At 36.1% G+C, this 20358-nt stretch overlaps 2 protein-coding genes across 2 annotated transcripts; both read right to left on the reverse strand.

Annotated features, from left to right (window-relative positions):
* Positions 1 to 1587: 1587 nt before the first annotated feature.
* Positions 1588 to 12817, reverse strand: mief1 (mitochondrial elongation factor 1). The gene is made up of 5 exons (XM_056453456.1): positions 12739 to 12817; positions 9329 to 9489; positions 8580 to 8760; positions 5910 to 6169; positions 1588 to 4229 (listed from the first exon to the last, which is right to left on the reverse strand). Exons 2-5 carry the CDS (start codon positions 9473 to 9475, stop codon positions 3411 to 3413), a joined length of 1407 nt encoding a protein of 468 aa, XP_056309431.1. The 5' UTR covers positions 9476 to 9489; positions 12739 to 12817; the 3' UTR covers positions 1588 to 3410.
* On the reverse strand, positions 12769 to 16068 carry LOC130221121 (mitochondrial ribosome and complex I assembly factor AltMIEF1-like). The gene is made up of 2 exons (XM_056453457.1): positions 15981 to 16068; positions 12769 to 13022 (listed from the first exon to the last, which is right to left on the reverse strand). Exon 2 carries the CDS (start codon positions 12979 to 12981, stop codon positions 12769 to 12771), a length of 213 nt encoding a protein of 70 aa, XP_056309432.1. The 5' UTR covers positions 12982 to 13022; positions 15981 to 16068.
* Between the last annotated feature and the right edge of the window lie 4290 nt (positions 16069 to 20358).

Below are 20358 nucleotides of genomic sequence, written 5' to 3' on the forward strand. Positions count from 1 at the left end.
AAATGCTCTCTAGTATCTGACATGCCCCGCCCCATTCAAGATGCTTCTCATTAGGTGTGTTCACCTTCATGCAGTAATCTGCAGACCAATCGAAATCTTAAGCCGCCTTTCAACTGCACACAACATTCGGACACGACTGTCGGAATACGCCCCCTTGAGGCAGTCGCACAGAATATTCAGTTTTGTCGTGCACCATGGGAAGCTGATTCTCGCGGTGGTGTCCGCAGTGGAAAGGTGGCTTTAAAGCGGTGTATGCCGGCTAGAAATTTTGTCCGGCTTGATGCTGCAGCGACACCACGTGACTGTCACATGTGGCATCAAAGTACCGCGACAGCACTCTGAGATCAGACGGCGGACCACGTGTGTTTCGGGTTTATTATTAGACAACGGCAGTCTACAAATTTCCAAAACAACATTTTGTTTTATTTGTACAGTAAACATGATGTTGGTATTGCAATAAATAAATAGTTGATCACGCCATGTGACGGGTCATCCTGACAGCAGTTTGAGCCTACGTGACGGCTCCGTTTTCAACTCCTCCCCGATGACTGTAAAAAATATGGACAACGCAACAGCGCCTTTTCCCATAGAATGCTTTGAAGGCAAAACGCCTGATGACGGGCACAAACTGTTGCAAAAGACTGCTGAAATTGGAGTCTGGGCATGGAACCAGAGCCGCGGAATCAAGCTTCCAACCAAACGCTTGTACGTCAAATCAACAACAAATCGAACTTTTCATTTGACCGCCCGTATCTGCTCTATAACAAGGCATCCCATAGATCAGAAAGTATGGTTTACTGCTGAACTCATTTTATCGTGGTAAAATAACAGATAATTTGAATAATAACACTTTAATATCCTCCTGAAGCTCTGACGATCTGCTTTGAGAAGCTGTCAATCACTATGACACACCCCGTTTGTATAGCATTCAATTACTGGTTTAAAACATACTCCTTTCAAAAATGAAGATCTGCATCTATATCAGCTTGATAACCAGTGCCTCTATTGACCAAAACCAAATTCGGGAAATTTTATTGCAAGTGTAATTCATTTTTTATTTGGGCTAAAGTCTCGTTCATTAACACAGAGGAGGCGGGCTTTATGACTTGTTCTGTAGCCAGCACCCAGAGGCTGATCTAACAGCCGGGAGCTTCACTCAAAAGCAGCCGTGTGGCATCACCGGCTGCAGTCGTGATACAAGTCGAATGCACCTATTTGCTTTTCATTTGATGCACACGAACTCACCAACTATCACTGGCATAGCTGCGATTAAAAACAAAAAGCAATTGGCTGTTTTTTTAAAAGGGGAGAGGCTAATTTATGGCCCATCATGTCTTCATGTTTCAGTTGAAATCATCACACATCAAACAAAAAAAAGCACATTTCAAAGCGCTTCGCAGGACATTTAAAAAGCTTTTATCATCATTTTGATTTATTGTATCCAGGATTCACTTGAAAAGCAAATCTTTTAACTCTTAAACATCTTCACTGTTTTTAATTACATGTATCTTGCTGAACAAAAGTGTAGTAAGTGGTGAATGTCAGCGACTGGGCTTTTTATACTTGCACAAATAACACACACGTCAATTCACGCCATTCTATTTTATTTTCATCCTTTGCTCTGTATTGCAGAAACCAGAGGCACAAAACACTCTTACAGGACAACCAATACAAAGTGCTGTTTAATAAAAATAAAAACCACCAGACAGGAACTGATGAAACAAGTAACACAAGCGTCACATGCACACAGCACTAGGCCAAGCTGAACTGCAGATCTACTTTGGATCCGTTGCTGCTCGTTCGCATCATTCGCTAGGTAAATGTGCATCTGCTACATAACACAAGTGTTACACAAGCAAAATGAAACGCTTCAGTACATGAACACATGATCTCCTGCGAGTTTTGGCATTTCATAGCGCAGACGTAGTCTATTTTATATTTTTGTTCCATCAAGTGACTCTACAAGTACATAAAGGTACGATCAGAAGATATACATAAATAGTTTCACGCCTGTTTTTGGTTATATCTGTACAATCAGTACAAAAATACTAAAAGATCTCTATGAATTTTTGCACACAATACCTTTCAGTTCATCCAAACATTCCTTATAATCCACACGGCTTCAGCAAACCCAGATTTCTCCGAAAATATTTAAAAGGACAGTTCGTTCAATAAATTAATTCAGATATCATTGTACACACCCTCTACCTGTTACAAACATGTATGAGCTTCTTACAAAGATATTTGAAACAATGCTGGTAACCAAAGAGTTGATGGTAGCCATTGACTTGAGATCAACGGTTATTGTCAATTGTTAATTCACGAACACTCTTTAAAATATCTTCTTTTGTTTTACACAGCAGCTATAAGGTTTAGAATATTTTGAGTTTGAGTGAAAGTATCAGTTTTCATTTTTTTGGGTGAACTATCCCTTTAAAAACTTCTGCATGTTTGTCTTGGTTCATTAGGCAGCTTTAACACAATACAAATCAGATAAAGAATACCTGATTTCATCAGTATTTAATCGCCCGTTTCAATCATTTTAATAACATCACACATCCCACTAAACATTTTTAGGAGTTTTAAAAGATAATTTATAGAACGTAGCCAAATATAATCAATGTATGCTACAATACTAACAAATTATCTTTACATATTACTCTGACATAACACAGCTGCTTACAGGTAATGAACATGTTTTAAATGGCACAGAATGGGGTGACAAGAGCACAGGAGCAAATTAACATGGTTTAATTTTAAATAATGAACAGAAACCTAGTGGAAAATATATAATATTTGGACAATTGTACTCATTTTAAATAGTATTGCTTAACTTCATACTTCAGAAATAAAAATAATAATCTGTTAAGCAACATTGTCATTTCTGTTTATGAAAAGTGACTGGAAATGTCATAAAAATGGGGACCATCTGAACAACCTAAACCTTCTTCCTGTGTCAAACATGTATATATTACTCTGAAAACACTCAATATGAAAGCATTTTAATGAAAACAGGAACCATAACCATAATACCTCAAATCAAAATTTCATAAATCAAACGTAACAAGTGAGATGACCTTCGCTGAAACCCATTGCATTTTTGGTAAAAACTGAAACAAGAGAAGACTATGCATGAATTTATAAAAAATATCACATAGGGATCACTAGAATTATAATCCGATCCTCCACTAGATAAATATATAATCTTCATGACACTGAAGTGTGAATCAGGAAAGCCTAAAACTCCTAAATGAGATTTGCCATGCCGTAAAAATACGACAGATTTACCTGAAGATAACTGACGATGATATAAAAGTGTGAAAATGACGTGACGCATATCAATCATTTTGGATTGTGTATCAGCTTGCATGGAAACAGTGGTAGTGTGTGTGTGTGTGTGCATGCATTGGTTAAACAGTTCTCAAAAGGCTCTCAGGATCAGACAGCGCGCAGTAGAGTGTGTATCCCAGTTCGTCTATTTCCTGCGGCGTTAACTCGCACAACAGATTGACTTTGAGATTTAGGGTGCAAGGCATCCTCCCAGCCTCTAGATGTCCCACTAGTGCACGAAGAAGCTGTGTGAAACGATCGGCGAGCGCCTCCTGAGTCCAATCACCCTCCTGTTCGCTCAGGAGAAGGATTGCATTTGTGAGCTGGCTTGCGTTTAATCTGGCCAGCGCTGGATTCAGTTTACACACGGCTTTAAGGATTTTAAGACACACAGACCGGCACCCGGCGTCTTCCTGATCGAGTGCGCGCAACTTTGCCGTTTCTGCCACACGAAAGCTCTGCCGCCACAGATTTTCATGTCTTTCGGCAGCCAATCGATGCGGTTTGGCGATCAACGATACGCCATCCTCCATGACAAGCAATGGGAGGAAGTCCACATACAGCCGGCGATCTGTTTCGTACTGCACTTCTAGAGTGAGCGTTTCAGATGGAACCACGGGACGAATGACGTAATCTAAAACACTACCGATGGCGGGCCAATTGATGGAACCCGCGACGAGCTTCTCAAAGACTTCTAGAACGCTCTTTGGGGAAAGGTAGCCACCCACCATGCAACGGTCCCAGTAGCTGCTACCTCGTGGGAAGTACTCCAGGTTTTCACGGCGAACCAATGAGAAGCCAGGAATGTTCATGATGGTGTCCTCGCCAGGAATGGACGACCAGAGATTCTTCTCCAGGATCAGGGGAACCATGAGCTGGGCGTGATCAGCAGTCACCACCTAAAAATGTGAGATGTAGAAAATGATGACTGATGGATAAATTACACGTCCCACCAATACTTTATTTCTTAGAGGAATGCATTACATTGATCAAAAGTGAGAGTAAAGAAGTTTCAATAGATTTCAAATAAATACTGTTCCTTTAAAACTCTGCATTAATCAAAAATTCTTGTAATGTTTCAAATAATGATCAGTTTCTCACTCGGACGGATCATTTTCTTGATAAGACATACACTAATTGGCCACTTTAGGTACACCTTACTTGTACCGGGTTGGACCCCCTTTTTCCTTCGGAACTGCCTTAATCCTTTGTGGCATAGATTCAACAAGGTATTGGAAATATTGCTCAGATATTTTGGTCCATATTGACATGATAGTACTACACAGCTGCTGAAGATGTGTCAGCTGCACATCCATGATGCAAATTTCTCGTTCCACCACAACCAAAAGGTGCTCTATTGGATTGAGCTCTGGTGACTGTGGAGGTCATTTGAGTACAGTGAACTTATTGTCATGGTCAAGAATCCAGTCTGAGATTATTTGCGCTTTATGACATGGTGCGTCATCCTGCCAGAAGAAGCCATCGGATGATGGGTGCACTGTGGTCATAAAGGGATGTACATGGTCAGTAACAATACTGAGGTAGGCTGTGGCGTTGACACGATGCTCAATTGGTACTAATGAGCCCAAAGTGTGCCAAAAAAAAATATCCCCCACATCATTACACCACCATCACCAGCCTGAACCATTGATACAAGGCAGGATGGATCCATGCTTTCATGTTGTTGTTGCCAAATTCTGACCCTACCATCTGAATGTCTCAGCAGAGACTCATCAAACCAGGCAACGTTTTTCCAATCTTCTATTGTGCAATTCTGGTGAGCCTGTGGGAATTGTAGCCTCAGTTTCCTGTTCTTAGCTGACAGGAGTGGCACCCTGTGTGGTCTTCTGCTGTGGTAGCCTATCTGCCTAAAGGCTTGACGTGTTATGCATTCAAAGATGCTCTTCTGCATACCTTGGTTGTAACGAGTAGTTATTTGAGTTACTGTTGCCTTTCTATCAGCTTCAACTTGAAGGAGCCATTCTCCTCTGGCATCAACAAGGTATTTGCGCCCACAGAACTGCCGCTAATTAGAGGTTTCCTTTTTTTCTGACCATTCTCTGTAAACCATAGAGATGGTTGTGCATGAAAATCCCAGTAGATCAGCAGTTTCTTAAATACTCAGACCAGCACGTCTTGCAACAACAATCATGCCACTTTCAAAGTCACTTAAATCATCTTTCTTCCCCATTCTGATGCTTGGTTCGAACTTTAGCAGATCATCTTGACCATGTCTATATGCCTAAATGCATTGAGTTGCTGCAATGTGATCGGCTGATTAGAATTTTGCGTTAACTAGCAGCTGTACCTAATAAAGTGGCCGGTGAGTGTACGTTTAATCAGAAGTCACTGGTATTCATTTTTTTTGTTTCTTTACTCTTAAAGTTTCACTATCCATATTTTGTGAGTCACAAAGTACAGTTTCAGCTAAGTATCTTCTTTAAATGTTCTATTGAAGTCACCTACAACTGACAATGGCCTGAAAGTTGGTACAATTTTGGGTGAACTACCCCTTTTTTAACCTAAATTCTTGTTTATGATGACATCACACCCTCTGAATTATTCACTCAGGTTCTCACCTGAAGGTCATCGTACAGACTTCCGCTCAGGTACATTTCTCGTAGGGGCATATCAGGTAGTTTGGCATGGAGAAACACTCTGAGCTCTGCACAGATGTCCAACGCAGCACGACGGGCGACAGACTGCTCTTCTGAGGGGATCGTGACTCGCTCATGAAAGAAGGCCCAGAGATGTTCCTGAAGAGAGAGACGCAGCCGTGCCCTCTGGAGCTCAGCCTTCGCAGGACGGCCACCACGAGCCAAACCACGATGGAAAGACTCTAATAAAGCCAAAGAAAAATGTACAATAATTCGATTACTGTGTTGATTTGAAATATTTACACATTCATACCCCTAGAGCACAGTCTCAAAACAACAACGTTTAGTTCTCCAGACACATACTGAGGACAGTCCTGCACTATGGAGGAGGAGAGACGATGCTAAACAAGTCATTCAACACCCGACTGATTAGTGAGGTTGATTAGGAAAATATGCAGTGTTTACTCGACTAGCTATGTTTACATCCAAAGATGCAAATTAGATTGAGCAAAACTAGAAAATCACATAAAAGATTTCATCTAATGGCTAATGTTTCTGAAGGTTTTACCAAGTTAAATTTAAGACTTTTTAAACCATTATGAATGAAATTTTAGACTTATACAGGGCTAAATGCTACGTTTTTTTTTCGAATATCCCTCTTGCCCTAACAAAAATGATTATAATTTAATAACACAATAATAACAACAACAATAAATTGATAATAAAGAAAAATACAGGTCAGGTCAATAACCTCTGCAGTAAATAAATGGAGAACTTGTAAACATTACTGTAAGGCAGGGGTGACGAACCCTGTTTCTGGAGATAGACCATCCTGCAGATTTCAGTTGCAACCCATATCAAACACACCTGCCTGTAATTATCAAGTGCTGTTCAGGTCCTAATTAATTGGTTCAGGTGTGTTTGAGCAGGGTTGGAGCTGAACTTTGCAGGAAGGTCGATCCTCAAGAACAGGGTTAAGCACCACTGCTGTAAGTATTTAAATGCTATTTTTAGATTTATTGAGATGGATTTTTGGTGATTGTAGGGGTGTTAATGGCCAGATTAGGTAGCTATACATGAACAAAGGAAAATTACGACCTGTTAAAAAAAGATTTAAGACCCACAACACAACATTTCAGTAGATTTAAGACTTTTTAAGGCCTAAAATTTAGCTTTTGAGATTTTATACTTTAAGACGCTGCAGATACCGTGGAGGAAAAAAAAATCATCATGATAAACTGGTGCCAAATATCAAAAAGGAAAAACTGAATTTGCGAAGGTAGTAAAAGTCACAGTGAGTCTTTTTCCTATATAATAAATTATTTGAGCCTCAGAAGACAAAGCCAACACACAATGAAGAAGCAGTAGCTTTTGGAGGTGTGAGACCGCACTTTGGGATGCTCAAGACAGTTCTGGAGGTAATAATAGTGAACACTTTGATTACAGACTTTGGCTAAGGCATTTAAGAATGGCCAAAACAAAATTTCAGATGTTTTATAATGTGGTCGGTCTGTCTGTCTTAATCATCACACGATCTCTTATAACAAAATTATGTGACTTTTTTGATGTGCATCCTGGAATCTATTCAGTAAATGTATTTCCATCATAGTGTATACACATTTTTATTAGATAAAAACATCTTCAAACATTATTTGAAACATCATTACAGAATCTTTTGTGATGTTCTAGTTTTGCGCACAGTTTATGTGCACTTTCAACATTTTTGCACATCATGGCATATGCATTTTTATGTGATATTCTAAAATGTGCATAAAAATAAGTGGATGGAATCATAGCTACTGACTAATCTCTCAGATAACTTACCAACTAGTCAAAATGATTACGTACTTCCATATTGATCAGAACACATAGGGGCTACAGAATCCTACAGTGTGTTAGTTAAGGAAGGGTTTAAATACCCACTGAGAAAGTAGATCAGACACTCCAAAATGAACAAGCCTGATAAACAATAAAGATACAGGTTAGGATAGGATAAGGTCAACTAAGAATAAACCAATGGCCCAGGATTAAAAAAATAATAAAAGTAAAAAATTATGAAAGAAGAGAAACAAATAAAGTAAAATACAGGAAAACCCTTAATTCAATAATATGAAATAAAACAGAATTAAAGTAACATGTTGTGGTAAACAGCAGTGGGGACATCAGGGAGTGGAGAAGCACAAGTGGTATTGACCCTTTTCACAAGTCTGTTTAATGGTCATCAGCATCTTAAATCCTTGAAAGTTTTTAATATTTAGATTTTTTTTAAAAATGTTTGAATATTTATTTGTATTTATTCATGTTATATATCATCTTCGCTTCAAATTACAAAAAACGAATTACCGGTTGCGTGAGGAGTATCTAAAGCAGCATCTATGGAGCAGGACAGTACACCCTGTCTGCCGTTTTCAGTCTCACAAGATTTTTTTCGTCTTTCTGAAAGTCTTTATAACATCATTGTGGAGTTTTTCTTTTATTATTTGAGCAAATAAGATTGTAAAAAAATTATTTGTTGTATTCTCCCATTCACTGCACTCTAAGTTCTCCCAACTATGACGACTTCCACTGACAAACCTGTGAAAAGGGTCCATTATGGCAGTCGTGTTCAAAAGCACAGTATGTTGTTTCTGCGAGGCAGCAGAGATTCATTACCCGGCTTGAAGGAGCTGGAGGAGGTGGGAAGTGTCTGTAATGAGCGACTGACGTTTTGTTTCATGTCATGGTTTAGTGTGCGTGGAGATGACCCCAACCAGCTCGGCTCCTCCCAGCTTCTTCGTCCTGATGGGTCTGCTTTTGTGGGACTGGATGGGGCACTGAGAGCTCGATCGTACATCTGAGAGTAATTAGATTAAATTACACAATCACACTTCACGTTCTGCACTAGTAACAAAGTATTTCCTAAAAGGAGGTTCTATAATAAGCTTATATGTAAACAATGTAAAAGCCCTTACAAAAACTGTTAATTTAATGATGCAGGACAGAAATAAATTACAGAACTCAACTTAAGATTGGTATCTTATTTTTTCATTTTGAAGCGTTTAATTTTTTTTGGTAAACTAAATATAAATGGCTTATTTTCAACAGCTCTACCTTAAAACTTACTTTTAAACCTTTAAATTGTGAAAAATTACAGGTAGCGTAGCTTTCAATCTTCAAAAACAACCTCAGAAAAGCTGCATTATATTATGCCACATTCATAAAAGAATACAGACTGAAATGTGATGCTTAAAAAACGTGTTAAGACTAACTTAAATTGATCAGGGACATAGTTGATAATAGCATGCACTTAATATCATTTGCAAACTTTTCAAGGTGTTTCGCTATGTAGAATTAATAAAAGCTCTTCCACAATGATGAGAGATCTTATTCAAGTGTTTATAGAACTGCATTCTTGTACTCACTCTTTTGACGGCAAGCGTGGCGATGCCCAGCATGGCAGCTCCCCCCACTCCCAGCACCAGCTTTGCATTAGAGAGCACAAAGTCGATTGCTGTGCCCAGCCCATTATCATCTTTCTTCCCCTTGCGATCCCCGTTCACTCCTGCCATCGATCTTTTCCCTCCTTGAGGAGGAGCAAGAAGACAGGAAAAGAAAATGACATCAGATTTTCTCATTAACTGAAAGTTCCATAACATTAAGGGTTTAGATGCAGTTCACTCAGAGATGACATCATGTTGATCACACGACACTGTTCAGTTTTGGCAACAAATTGTTTTGTCGTGTTATTGGTCAAAAGACATGGACAAGTAGGACTGAATGAAAGGGGTTTGTAAGGTTGCTGAGTTATAACTGTTCAGACTTGAAAAAATTATTATACATTAAATAATAATTTATTTTCCCTTTTGTCTGAGTAATAAATATACCAACAGCTTTGTCCTTAAATCAAATAAATCAAAAGTTACTAACTGATTCAAACTGAATAACATTTGTAGCTTTAAAATGAAAATATCTATATTTAATATATACAGTGAATCCAACACAATGTTATTTTTTATATGACTGTCCATTTCAGATTATTAAACTATTTTTCAGACTACCATCTGAAACCTTATATATTAGAATACCAATTGCACGGTTCAAACTATATAACTAATTAACTATTAAATCTGAAAAGATGTATAATAAATAAAATCCCCAGCACAGAAGCATATGCATAATAGTATTGTTTTAATATTTTATACATCATTAGTGTTTTTTAAAATAATATACGTTTTCTTTTAGTTAAATTTGAGTGTTTTGCACTATACATGCATATAGAAAGACAGCAAACTGTGAGTATATGGTCCACGAAAGAATATGAAAACTTCCAATTATTTTTATACAATTATTCATTCAAAACTCGTTACTGACAAATCTACAGAACAAGTACTATTTTGATGCTGCATTGCGATCCTTAAGTAGTGTTTCAATATGTTATCAAAAATATTTTTTGGATGTAAAATATTACTACACTCAATGATATTTTAGTGAGTGCAGGGTTCCCACTCTTTCGTGGACACCAAATTCAAGGGCTTTCAAGGACTTTTTAAATCACTAATAATTTTAAATTTATTTCAAGCACCTTTGAAAATTCACACTCCCAGCCTATAATGTATACAAGTCTATAATATCCTATAAGTGCTTCCAGTACCTAACATTTCATTTACACTTAATAATTACATTATAAAGTCATAGTGAGGATGATGTTTTGAATGTGTCAAAATGTAGATCGTTTTAAACAGTCATGTTCAAAGAAATTTAATACAATTCAATTAATACATTTCATTGAAATTGTTTTTTTAGTTTAGTTTTTGAAAAGGAGCACAGTACAATTGGTAAAATAACACCGCAAACTTAAATTCAAGCACTTTCAGGGACTTATGTTTGTTTTTAAGTACTTTCCAGGCCTTGAAAATATGTCTAAAATTCAAGTACTTTCAAGTCCGTGGGAACCCTGTGAGTGGGTTTGTAAATCATGGTTAAAATTACAGTTTGAAGAATAGAATGTAAAGTACACATTCTATTGTATGATAATAAGTGGTGTAACGGATCACAAATCCACAGTTCGGATCACACTACGGTTTTTGAGTCACGGATCACACCATTTATCGGATCAGCAAAAAATTAAGGAAACAAATGTCATTTGCTTTTCATTTCTACAAAAATATTACTGCAAAAACCATTGGTTTTAACAAACGGAAATGAGAACCTGTAATTTTAATAAAAAATAAAAATCAAGAAAGAACTAGTTAAAAAAAAAATAGGAAAATATTCAATACTGTGAAAAATGATCTTTGCTACAGTTGCTGATAGTGCTAAATATAAAAAAATCTAGCATCTTGTAGAACATATATTTATTTTCAATTAATGATTCAACAATTCACACATAAAACTTAACGATTTATCATAGGCGTATCATTTTGAAAACCTATTCAGTGACATCATGTTGATGGTTGCCACCTGCTGGTAACACAATGTAATTGCTTTCACCAGCGTCAAGTTCAATTAAACTGTGGTTTTAATCTTTACCATAAACATCAGTGTTTATATCTGAACTATAAACTGTTCTTCTGTGTTATTTAATTGTTTGTAACGAACTGAAAAAGTGTAAAAACTGAATCTCTCTCGATCAAACGCAGATTTGAATGCAGCACTTCGAAGGATTACTAAACATATGCAAATCAGTATTATCATTTATCCTTCATGTTGTGTTGGTTTAAATTGAGATCATGAACTTTTAAGGTTTATTCATGCAGCTTTACACTAAATGCATTAATGCAGGCTAAACAAACAGTGACAGAAAACACCTTTAATAAATAACCTAAGAAAGAATTTAGGTCCCACTACTTTTTCTGTCATCATTATATTTTACAGGGAGGCCAAAATGCTTTCATACACGTGATTTGAATGACGCGGGAGATGATCTCTCTGCAATTGTTATAAATGTTGGATTAACCTACAAGTTAAAAAAAGGTATTAATCTGCGAATCATGTGCGTTCTGAACCATGAATTGTGAACCATATGAATCACGGATCAATCGTGATCTGTTACACTCCAAATGGTAATATGACTTTAATCCACATAATATTAACTACAGCTTCACAATATATCGTTTCAGCATTGATATCGCAATGTGCGCATTAGCAATAGTCATATCTCAGGACACGCAATATTGAGTCTTAATCATAGTTGACCCAATCACCATAATAGATTTAAAGTTTATCTTTTGCGTGTGCTTTTAAGGCCTGTGACTTTGCATTTCAAGAGAGTTTAAAACAATTGGACACAAAAAAAAGATGTTTGGAGGTGTAAAAAAGATACATTTTAGTTAATAATTTATACAATTTATGGGAAAAAAAACTTGTTTCTAGTCCAATTATCTACATTTTAATGCACAAATAAAATTATTTTACTCACTACATTTGGCAGATAATTTTGCTTGTTTTAAGGAAAACGTATTTCTTCTAAAAGTGAAAACAAAATATTTTTTCTTAATCTAAGAAGTTTAGTTAAAATAACAAGACAAAGAAAAGCATTTTTTTGCATAGTGATTATTCAATTTCTTTTCCTAAATACGGTTACATAGATACAAAGACTCCCCTAATAGAAACATCAAATAGAGCTATTCAAACCACCATGGGAAACTGTATTCATGTCACAATACTATCGCAGAAAAAAAACATATTGCAATGTCATATTTTTCCTGTATCATGCAGCCATAATATTAACATTATTACACATTTTATATATATCATTTTAGCTTTATTTAAATATTTTAATAGCTACTTCGTAACAACCATCTCAAATATCTCAAAACCTGATCTTACCAACCAATGTCTTGATGCAGATGGCCCAGTTGTTCTACACCAACCCTCCCAGGCCGCTGTTGAGGAAGAACTGGCCTCTTTTTAGCGCGTCTTCCCTCTCTGCCGGGGCGCTGAGGGTCTGACAGCGCCTGAACTCTCGGGCCACTGCACGCCGGTAGTAGTCACGGTCAGTGTACTGTAGATGTTGGCCTGCACGGAGCAGAGCTCGGTACAGCTGCAGCACAGCACTGCGGGACCAGCCGCCCATCAGGGAGAGCTCAGAGTGGCCAGAGACACGCAACTCACACGCTGAAAAAAAAAATAAATCAACACTTAAGGAATAATTCATCAAAACATTTACATTTTCTCAACATACACAAACCCTCAAATAGGCACGTGCCGATATAAGATTCTGACAGTATGACAACCTTGGATAAAAATATCACGTTTTCACAATTTTGTTGTGATTACTGCTCTAAAATAAGTTCTTTTTAAATATCTGTGTAAAAAACTGCAACTTTTCCCCCCACTGAATACAGTATATTTTATTTTAAGAAACATTTATAATATTTTGGAACAGTAAACAAGTCAGGCTAAATAATTTAAATAAATCTTTGACTTCTGCTGTCTTCATTAGTTTCAAAATCACAGATTTCTTTACAACTTGAAAAGGCATCTTTGGATAGCTTTCTTTTCTGTGGATATAAATAACCCACTGCGCTGTTCAGGTCTACAAGATGGTGTAGAAGGGATTTGTTTTTCAGATTATTGCTGAATTGTGGCCTCTAGACGTGGATGCTTCATTGCTGCTGGAGATATGGTTGCCTAAATAAAATTAAAGAGTCTTTGACAACAAAACAACCACAACTTACATATACTACCTGATAATGATATAACTGAACATTTTAGCACTTTTAAAACTGTGACTTTTCCAAGGGTAGCCCTTGAAACCGGTTATCATCCCATGCCTACCCATAGGTTGTTCCAGAGCTTTACGAGTTAACTTTTATGAACACAAAATAAAATATTTGAAGCAATGTTGGTAGCTACTTGGATTCATAGTAAAAAAAAAACAAATACTAAAGAAGTCAGCCAACTCTTTCTCCCTGGTGCCAACTTGAACTCGATTAAGCTCAGCTATGAAACTCGCTTCCCCTATACCTAAGGAGCAGTGATAGTTTTCACACTTTTAAATTTCCTCTTAAGACCCATCTTTTTAAGCAGTCTTTCCTATGACTATCCTTTACCATGTTATTTTATACTTCGATGTAGGGCTGTGCGATTTGTGGGAATTTTTTGGACAGATTTTGCAATTTGATTTGCGATTTAATTTTGTAGTCAAGCTTCAGCTCAATAATCTGTAAATTGTGGCAACAATTCTGCAACAGCTCCTAAAAATTACCCGTTTTTGTTTGCTGTCTGACTTTGAAGCCAAAATATTCTCATATTACCGACATGCTGTTTTTCTTTAATATGAATTTGTCTAATAATGCTTCTGAAGCAGCAGATGCCATTTTCTCACTTGTCTGCACTTTCCTCTTTGTTTTCTTTTTTATTTTGGGCGTTCCAAATACAACCAGCACCTAAATACAACAACCAGCACCTAAACAAGCAGCACAGGCGGCTATATGAGGAGCGTCTTTCAAAAAAAGTCAACTAAAAGTATCGCCAGTGACACTTAATATAGTAGCAAGCAACAGCACAACTTCAGAGTTGTTGGCAGCCGTTACACCATATGAAAAAAAGAAGATAATTAACGCCATAACTCACTACTTTTTGCTCTACAGAAAAAAAGTGTTTAATTTATAAATATTTATAAACAATTTTGAATAAGTTCAAGTTAATATCTTCTTAGTTCCTTTTTTAACCAACACTCACTGCATTTTAGCAGTAAGAAGCTACGATACAGAATATTGAGCTGAAGCTTGACTATAAAATTAAAATCGCAAATAAAAATCGATATCGCAAAATCTGTTAAAAAAATAAATAAAATAATAATAATAATAATAATAATAATAATAATAATAATAATAATAATAATAATAATAATTCGCAATTTCCGCAAAACGCACAGCCTGTTCTGATTGGGCACAACGAAAGTGTGCTTACTAAATTGACTAGCAAGACTGTCACACACAGACGACAGTCACTCATTTGTTCTGGCAATTTAAAAATAAAATGAATTATTATTATTATTATTATTATTATTATTATTACTATTATTATTATTATTATTAAGTCATTGGCAACTGGCAACAAAAATGGCTTCAATTATATATTTTTGTGTTCAACTGAAAACAGAGAAGATGGGTAAATAATGATACAACTGTCATTACGAAATAAATTATCACTTGAATATTTCAGCTACTACACCCCTCGCTGCTGGAATCAGCTTCCAGGAATGATCAGATGTGCTCCAACATTAGGCACGTTCAAATCAAGACTTAAAACACATCCGTTTAGCTGTGCCTTACTACAATAGATTGCACTATTATGTTTTAACACATTTTAACCTGTTTTAATATTATTTGTTTTTATTTTCTTATACTTGTCTCTTTTATTGCTGTTTATGTATAGCACTTTGAATTGCCACTGTGCATGAAATGTGCTATATAAATAAACTTTCCTTGAATATTACCCTACTTTTTATCACAACAGGTCAGGGACAGACAAATATGCGGTGGTGTTGCTGTCATAATGCATTTTCAATTATCATCTGACAGCTTAACCACAATTCAGTTCTCTTCTTCAAACAAACCCAGTCCACAATCTGTCCTTTCAAAACAAACACAATAAAACCAGCCCAGTGCTGGCACGTGCCACTTCCTGAATACACTCTCAGTTAATTGACCCTGATTACATGTTGAATATCACACAAGAGATGTAATGTATATTGATTCTACAACACAAATACTAATATGTCAGCCATAAATGCCTTGACTGACAACAAAGTAAATACAATAACCTCCAATAAAGACAGAAAGATACCGCCTTTAAAACCATTACGACATGTTTCCAGTGGAATCAGTCTCTTAATAAGGATTGTAAATCAAAATAAAAACAAACACACTAGTTTGAATACTATCAACACGCTCTAAGTCAAGCATTGCAGGCAAATATGTATGAAAATGAGACGCTTGCGTGCTACCGTTAGCTAGCCTCATCTGCAATGACCTTCTTTAGCTGTCTTAATGTGTCAACAAACACAACCCCAAGCTCTCAAAGGCACAAACGCATGTCCAGACGCAGTAAAACTTTTTTACTCACGGTTGAATAAGACTGAAATGGACGACTAGCTTGTCAAGGGTGGGGGAAATATCAGCGCACAGTGCAGGGTCGAGCAACGCCGCTCCGGAAGAAGACGGAAAGTGACAAGGACGCGACTTCCGGGGTTATTGAAACAAGTTTTTATTTATCTATTATTTTGTCCTTTCGTATTTTTTTTAAAGATTATGTACTAAATGAGTATAAGCAAATATAATTTTAATGTAAATACAAAACATTTTAAATTACAAACGTTGATAGGAAAAAAGGTTAAAAAGTAAAAATACATTAAAAAATAATGTTAATGTAATGTAAATGCAATGTAAAGACAACCATACATGCACACAGACTTAATTTTCTGCCAGCCAGCCTGACGGCTTTCGGTTAACTGGCGTTCCATTGCAAAATCGTCACGGTTAAGGTACGATTTCTTAAAAAAAAAAAGTCACAAAAGTCACAAAAAAAAAATCCTCACTGCCTGATAGATGTACGATATAAAGTGGCTCTCAGACCGGACAAGAAGCGCTGCATTAAATGCCTTCTTTAATATATGAAAATTAATTTTACCCCAGTGTTTTCAATGAGGTTTCTGCGCTAGCCTGCTGGTAGCCTACTGACGGTGCTAGCGGTTCTATCATCTTGTTTTATGCTTGAACAACTAAATGAACGCTTAAGTCTATTTAACTGAATGTATTTCAGTTACATTACAATGTCGATGCTGTAAAAGGAATCTTATAAAATTGAAAACGGTCACATTAAGCTTTCCACCGGAAGTTTACTGTTGGCTGAAAAACAATAGCTGTGCGTATAGCCCATTAAACACGTTTAGAAGAAATATGTATAAAATTAATTAAAAACTTTATAAAAACATACAATGGTAAAAAACAAACAAACAGTAAAAACAATTTGATTTAACAAATAATTAAGTAACTATACACAGCTAGAGTTTTATAATGATGAACTTCCGGTGAAAGCTTACTGTGACTATTTTCAATTTCACAAGGTTGTTTTTACAGCATTGATGTTGTAATGTAATTACTCTACATTTCATTAAATAGACCTAAGCATTCATTTTGTTGTTCAAATGTAAAACGGGATGAAAAATCTAGTAAGCACTAGCCCTGTCAGTAGCAACAGGCTAGTGCAGAAATTCCATTGAAAATACTGGAGTAAATGAAACCTATTTTAAAGACATGGCGGGGGGGGAATGGAATTTAATGCAGTGCTTCTTGTCCGGTCTGAGACCCATATCGTATATCTAACAGGCTGCGGAGATTGCTGATTTTTAAAGAAATCAGACCATAAAATTGACCATTTTGTAATGAAAGCCCTTGCTGGCTGACTATAAAAGGTCTGTATGCATAAGTGTTTTCTTAGTTTTTATATTGTTTTATGTTAGCATGTGCTGCCTTTTTTATTTCTATGGAATTCATTACCTCTGTCCCATGTGTTATTTCATAAAATCTAAATGTACAATGTTTATTTTGCTATTGCACATTTTTAGTCTTAAGGTGAACAAGTAATTCATTGTTTCACTGAAAAAAGACTGTTTTGGTAATCTTTAATCAAAATCTAACCATTTGCATCTGCTCTAGAATGGCAGTCCTTCTATGATGATTTCAGTTTGAGGTCTTGGGTGAAATATGCTTAGCCAAGCCCCTCCAATCATTAGTTTGCTGTGAGTACAAGATGAGAGGAGTGCAAAAAAAACCACCCCTATCTCAATACTCCATTTCAGTTGGAAATACTTCATTCATTCATTCATTCATTCATTCATTCATTCATTCATTCATTCATTCATTCATTCATTCATGCAACTTCTGGTTCATGCTGAGTTTAAGTTAGTTTCACTGTTTTGTATCTGTATTAATAATCAATGTTTCAGCAGTCAGTTGACAATCATTATATAGGATTAGACTCTATAATGACTTCCAATAAACTTGGTATCACAGGTTCTTTTTGAACAGCCTTTTAATAAAAAATAAAAAAATAACTAAATAAAAATAAGTGTTCAAGGAAAAGGTCTATTAAGGTCTTCCTCTGGCACCATCAGGCAGACATCCTCATCTAGTCCATTTGAAAAACACAGTTTCTGAGCTTGACATTTTCCAGTGGAGCCCAATGTCTTTAATTTAGAAACTCCAGCATATAAACTTAAAGTAGATAGTTCACTAAAAAATGAAACTTTATTCACCCTCAAGTGGTTCCAAACCATTATGAGTGTCTTTCTTCTCTTGATCACACAAGAAGAAAGTTGGAAACCTGTAAACATTGACTTTCATTGTAACAAAAACAAAAACTATGGAAGTCGATGATTACAGGTTTCAATCTCCCTTCAAAATATTTTCTGTTGTGTTCAACAGTAGAAAGAATGCCAAACCGATTTTGAACAAGTGAAGGGTGATTAAATGGTGAAATCATTTTCATTTTTGGGTGAACTATCCCTTTAAATGGAGTGGCTGTATTGGCAAATGGAGCAGCAAAAGCTTATAGGGTCCAGTCCTGCTATTAAATCTTTATCTCAGTCAGTTTTTCACAATAAAAGGAAAAGAATACAGGAAGACATGAGGGGTCTACATGCAGAAGATGATGGTCCCCTTTACAATCCTCCTTCAGGAAGCTTGGAAACTTGTTCTTCACAACCAGAGCGTCACATGACAAATACAACTTTCTTTCGTAATAACCATTTCAAAACTCAAGTGATTGCCACTAGGGGGTGTTGATCTAAATGTGAAGCAAGAAGCAATCAACTGTAGTTTTAACAGGCATGAGTTCAGTTTTTTTTCATGTTAATAAAAAAAATAGCTTGTATTGAATCATAATTACTTCAGGATAGCATATTAAAGGGACACCCACAAACAATTATTTACTCAGCTGACTGGGAACAACCAACATCTTTTGCAACATTCCGTGAAGATAAACCTTATTTGAGAAGTTCGATAATCATCTACTTTGTTTCAACTGACATCTCTCATGTTGGAGCCCTGAGTTATGTAAATCAGCTTGGTTCAACGCTTCACTAGTAGTTGCAAATCAGATGCAGTTTGTTTTAAAACTGCAAAGTACAGGGAGATTCCATATATTTTTCCTCAGATTTGTATGATTACATATTTTTTCCCTTTGTTTGATCTGTAAAAACAGTTGTAATTGGCTACAGTGTTCTTTCTGTTCTCTGTTTCAAGTGTTTCATGCAGCCAGAGGGTTGGACTGTTGAATGAACATTTGAATGAACATCTTCCAAGAGTAGTGATTCCATACTTTTGGCCAGGTGTTGTATTAGATCTTTATCTCAATCATTTTTTCATGATAAAAGTTAAAGAATGCAGGCAGACATGAAGGTCTACAGCAAATGATCATCCCCTTTACAATCCTCCTTCATGAAGCTTGGAAACCTGTACAAATGTTCTTTACAACTATGGCATCACATGACTTCAGCAACTAAAACTCTGTTTTATAATAACCATATTAAAACTCAAGTGATTGCCACTAGGGGGTGCTGATCTAAATACGAAGCAAGAAGCAATCAACTGTGGTTTTAACAGGCATGAGTTCATGAGTTCTTTTTCATGTTAATAAAACAATTGCTTGTACCCAATCATGATTACTTCTGGATAGCGTATTAAAGGGATTGTTTACCCACAAATGATTATTAATTCACCATTTTCTCGCCCTTGTGTGTTTCCAAACCTTTATGAGTGTCTTTTTATTCTGCTGAACACAAAATATATTTTGAAGAATATTTGGTAAGTCTCTTGGTACTTCCATAGTAGAAAAAAAACAAAACAAATATCAAAGATCTAATAGACGTCAAACAATAGTCAAAGCAAAACATCAACAATCACAGGAATTAATGACTATACAGTACACGTGAAGTCTGTTTAATCTGTCTAGTTGACTATTTTGAACTTTTGTTGAATGTCTAGAATTTTACCAACAGCAACATTTTTGTCTTGTTTCAGACAAGACATCCATTTTTGACATCTTTTCTTTTTCAGTACCAGCCAATAAAAGTGCTTTCAAAGAAATCTATTACCAAAAAATCCACATTACCAAAAGTTCAAATTGAAGAACAAGGGTTTGATGCTGACTCTGGAAACTTATTTATTTGACATCATAATGCAGTAAATACATTCTGAGCTATTGTGAAATTACATCCTCGGAACATTTCCCCTTTCCCTAAAAAAGTGCTTACTGTAAATATGCACTCAATTTAATTTCTTTTGTCGTTGCTTGTTCAAGCTACTTATTTAAAATTATCTGAAACTACACAAGTATTGAGATTTCATTAGGACAACTTGATTTTTTATGTTCAATTCACTTAAATTTGTGAAATCTGTAAAGTTAACTTAATCGATTTGTGTTGGGACAACATGCAAAATTG

Source organism: Danio aesculapii, chromosome 3, assembly GCF_903798145.1.
Source record: "Danio aesculapii chromosome 3, fDanAes4.1, whole genome shotgun sequence".
NCBI classification, from domain to species: domain Eukaryota; kingdom Metazoa; phylum Chordata; class Actinopteri; order Cypriniformes; family Danionidae; genus Danio; species Danio aesculapii.